The sequence below is a fragment of the Micropterus dolomieu genome, linkage group LG03, assembly GCF_021292245.1.
Source record: "Micropterus dolomieu isolate WLL.071019.BEF.003 ecotype Adirondacks linkage group LG03, ASM2129224v1, whole genome shotgun sequence".
NCBI lineage: Eukaryota > Metazoa > Chordata > Actinopteri > Centrarchiformes > Centrarchidae > Micropterus > Micropterus dolomieu.
The window spans coordinates 20,615,882-20,619,943 of record NC_060152.1 but is presented as its reverse complement, the minus strand read 5'-3'; the positions used below and the strand labels follow the sequence as shown (position 1 = coordinate 20,619,943).

Below are 4,062 nucleotides of genomic sequence, written 5' to 3'. Positions count from 1 at the left end.
AAGGGTTTTCTAATCATCAATTAGCCTTCTGAGCCAATGAGCAAACACATTGTACCATTAGAACACTGGAGTGATAGTTGCTGGAAATGGGCCTCTATACACCTATGTAGATATTGCACCAAAAACCAGACATTTGCAGCTAGAATAGTCATTTACCACATTAGCAATGTATAGAGTGTATTTCTTCAAAGTTAAGACTAGTTTAAAGTTATCTTCATTGAAAAGTACAGTGCTTTTCCTTCAAAAATAAGGACATTTCAATGTGACCCCAAACTTTTGAACGGTAGTGTATATATATATATATATATATATATATATATATATATATATATATATATATATATGATGTCCTGCTATTTCAACACTGCTGGTGGCCTGAATTATCATGCAATCACTGTGTTTATTACAACTCAGCAACTGGGCTGTAAAATCCTTGATGCATGCTGTAACATGGGATAAACCTGCACTTGGATAACTTTCATGTTAGAGGAAAGTCAGGTCCTTACTGCAAAACCACTTCAGCGATTCATGGATCTTGCACAAAGCAGCATTACTGTGTGTCTTTGTGTCTCTGTACAAATAGGTATGTAAGTCTTCTATTTCTTGTTGATGTATTCCTACATAATCCTGCGAAAAGCATTTAAGTGTGTGTGTAGACTACACATTTACACAAATGTTAATGGCCATGCTAGCAGCTCTTAGAGGCTGTACATGGACACAGCTGTGCTTTGAGCTAAATGCTAACATCAGCATGCCGACATGATCACTGTCTTAGTTTAGCATATAAGCATGTTAACATGCCCATTAGCACAAAACAAAGTACAGATGAGGTTAATGGGAATGTCAGTTTGTATGTAAACCAAAGTCTTAGACAAATTGAAATTTTGACCGATGATGGCTTAAGAGGAAAAATTAAGGGATCACAAAAGTTATTGCAGTTCATCCTGAAGGGAACATCAACATCTGTACCAAATGTCATGGCAATCCATCTGGTGGATTTCACAATAATTCACTGGATTAGTGAGAACTTTGACCTGCTGGTGGAAAAGTCAGAGGTTTTATCCTCTGATCAACACGAATGTCTATACAAAACAGTTTGTGGATGACCGACCGACAGACTGACATTGTCGGCCATACAGCAATGGCGCTGGCTTTGAAAAATATATATATTAGGATTTCTTTTATATAAGGTTTAAATGGAATGTGTGGCCTCTGGGTCATTGTCCAGACTGGGCTAGCTCAGAAAATGTTTTGTATCCTGGAACAGGTCAGGAGAATTCGGGGGAATCCCTCCCCTTAAAATTCCTGGAAATGGGTATATTACCCTGTACTGTGTGCTTTTGCCTTGTGTTTTCCTGTTCTCATTAGTCTGTCATGTCTTGCTGATACAATCATATTTGAGGCATATTATGTGTGCTCTGTGTGCTTTAATAAAATGCAGACAGAATATGGGTCACATACCTGATCCTGTTCTCTTGCTTCAGATCAGACAAATGATCCAGTTGCCACGGACCAGCACCTAGAAAAATGTATCCCACCACTCTCATTTCTTTGTTTACATCTCTTTATCTGTCCAATCTGCTAGGTTGTGTTACTGAGCGGCCATTTGGACAGTTGGGATGTGGGCCAAGGCGCTATGGATGACGGAGGTGGAGCCCTGATTTCCTGGGAGGCCCTGTCTCTCATCAGGGACTTAGGTAAAATAGAGAAAGACATACCGTATAGATGCACATACAGTGTGTGGTTCAACCTAAGATGAACTTCCACAGAAAGAGACTTTTAATCACTGTAGAAATTAAAAAGTATATAGACAGTAGCAAGCTTACACAAACAAAGTCAAGTTAATTATTTACTTCATTATTTAGCTTTATGTAACCTGTTTTCCCCACTGAGATCAACAGGTTTCTTTTTAAACAAGTGACTGAGCCAAAAGAAATAAGGACAATGTACAAAAGCAAAATATAGTAAAGCTCCATGAACAAGGGAACAAAACTGAATTTTCTATATCGATCATTTTCTTTTCAATACCATGAAGCAGGAGCAATGCTTCGAGATCCAAACTTAGACAAATTACAATATGTAATTCTGTGAACAGTCATTTCCTCCAACTGTTTGCAAAGGGACAAGGCTTGGACATACAGTATAGTATTGTTATGGACAGAAGAGTGCAACTGAATAAACCTATAGTGGGACAGGTTCATGCAAAGTTACAAGGTTGTTTATTTATCATTGTACAACAAAAGGTTGTATAATAAGGTCATTATACAACACAAGGTTGTATAATGAAACAAAAGGTCACAGTCCCTTCATGCTACCCACACAGAACTTAACAGATAATTAAATGTCCAACCAAGAGTACAAGGTCTAGTGCTTAAATGTTTTGTAGTCAGGAATGCAGTAAACGTTAGTGTGTATTCCAAGTTCTAAAGAAAAGCTGCTGCCTTTTCATCATGGCAGTTGTGTCATCTGCTGATACGACGGCTTCTCTTCCAGTATTTATTCTGTATAACTCAGTTGCTATGTGTGTTTATTTGAGCCTTTTATTCTGTTTCCAGGTTTGCGTCCAAGGAGAACCTTGCGAACAGTGCTGTGGACAGCTGAAGAGCAGGGTGGAGTTGGAGCGCAGCAGTACTATAATCTACACAAGGTACTGGCTATTGTTACTGCAGTACCTAATAGGAAATGCACAGTGTAACAGCAGTAGAGCAAATACTATTCCTGTTGGTAAGAAGCAGGAATGGTCAGACCACATTGTGAAAGTGTGTAGACATGTACTTCCAGCTATACCAGAGAGTTTCATGAGGACAGAGATATTTTAGTGCATTTTTTAAACCAAAAAGTACATTCCTGTGTACTTTCCAGTTCTACCATTTATTATATACTGAAATTAGGATTTAAATCTCAATCAGTTAAGGCAGCTGTACCAGCGAGTGGTAGACTTGAGTGTGTATGCTCTTGTTTGAAGGTAGCCGTGTTTAAAATGTTTAACTTTAGCAAATCCTGAGTCTTTATATAGATTGTTGAGTGGCTTACTATTTTCATTGTCTGAAGCTTGTGTTGTTTATTGTCTCCCTTCATCTCTCTTGATCTTTCACCTCTCCTATCTGCTTCCTCTCCACCCAGGTTAACATGTCCAACATAGACCTGGTCATGGAGTCTGACATGGGGACATTTACCCCGTTGGCTCTGCAGTTTAGTGGCAGCGATGCAGCTCGAAAGGTAGGCTTAAAGACACATAACACTGTCACACAATCATCAGTGTTTATTCAAGCTTCAAAGTCTGAATTCTGCAAGGTGGCATAAATTAATATCCAGTCCAGTGAATGTGCTGTTTTTCCTCCATCTGTTCCCTACGTCACATTACCCCTACCTTCAGACCATTGCTTCTTAGATAGGATATTTAAAATTAATCTAAACATTAAACTTTCCATTTAACCTCAGTGTAAACTATGTTGCACCTTTGCTTAACCACAGAACTACTCTCTTTTTTTTGGTTGTGGCACTGTAACATCTACTAGGTTAAGTGGTTATGGGTTTGTAGTGTGGTTTAAGACAATGCACCTGGAATACAATATTTGAAATAATGTTGAACAATATTTGAAAACCACTGGCATATAACAGATGGTGGGATGAACTGAGAAGCACTTTGCTGTGTCTGTTTCAACAGGTGATGGAAGAAGTGGTCAAACTGTTGGCTCCCATTAATACAACCAAACTGGAGACACACGGAGAAGGGACAGATATCTCACCGTGGATGCAGGCAGGCATACCAGGTCAGTTCAATCATGTCCGTTATAAAAACAGAAATGGTTGAAATAGGAAGTAACTCATCCTTATTTCTGTGGTTCTGGTTTTAATTACCTCTCCTTTATCCTGAAAGTTCTTTGTACACAGAATCACATCCTCATTGATGAACTGTGAACATAGTAAAGTGTAAGGAAATCAGGTCAGCTGAGTCAGTGAACTCTTTTATGTCCCTTCTTAAAACATACTTTTATAGGAGAGCCTTTCCCAATCTTATTTGACTTTATTTTATCCCTTTTATTTTATTCTATTTTACTA

General features: G+C 38.4%; 1 protein-coding gene across 3 annotated transcripts in view; it reads left to right on the top strand.

The window, feature by feature from the left end:
* The window catches only part of LOC123968203 (carboxypeptidase Q-like), a 27,444-nt gene that overhangs the window by 10,211 nt on the left and 13,171 nt on the right, over nt 1–4,062 (top strand). For all 3 annotated transcript variants that reach the window (XM_046044800.1, XM_046044801.1, XM_046044799.1), the window contains exons 7-10: nt 1,586–1,697; nt 2,556–2,647; nt 3,124–3,219; nt 3,668–3,773. In XM_046044800.1, coding sequence (XP_045900756.1) covers nt 1,586–1,697; nt 2,556–2,647; nt 3,124–3,219; nt 3,668–3,773 — 406 coding nt within the window. The remainder of the gene's footprint in view (nt 1–1,585; nt 1,698–2,555; nt 2,648–3,123; nt 3,220–3,667; nt 3,774–4,062) is intronic.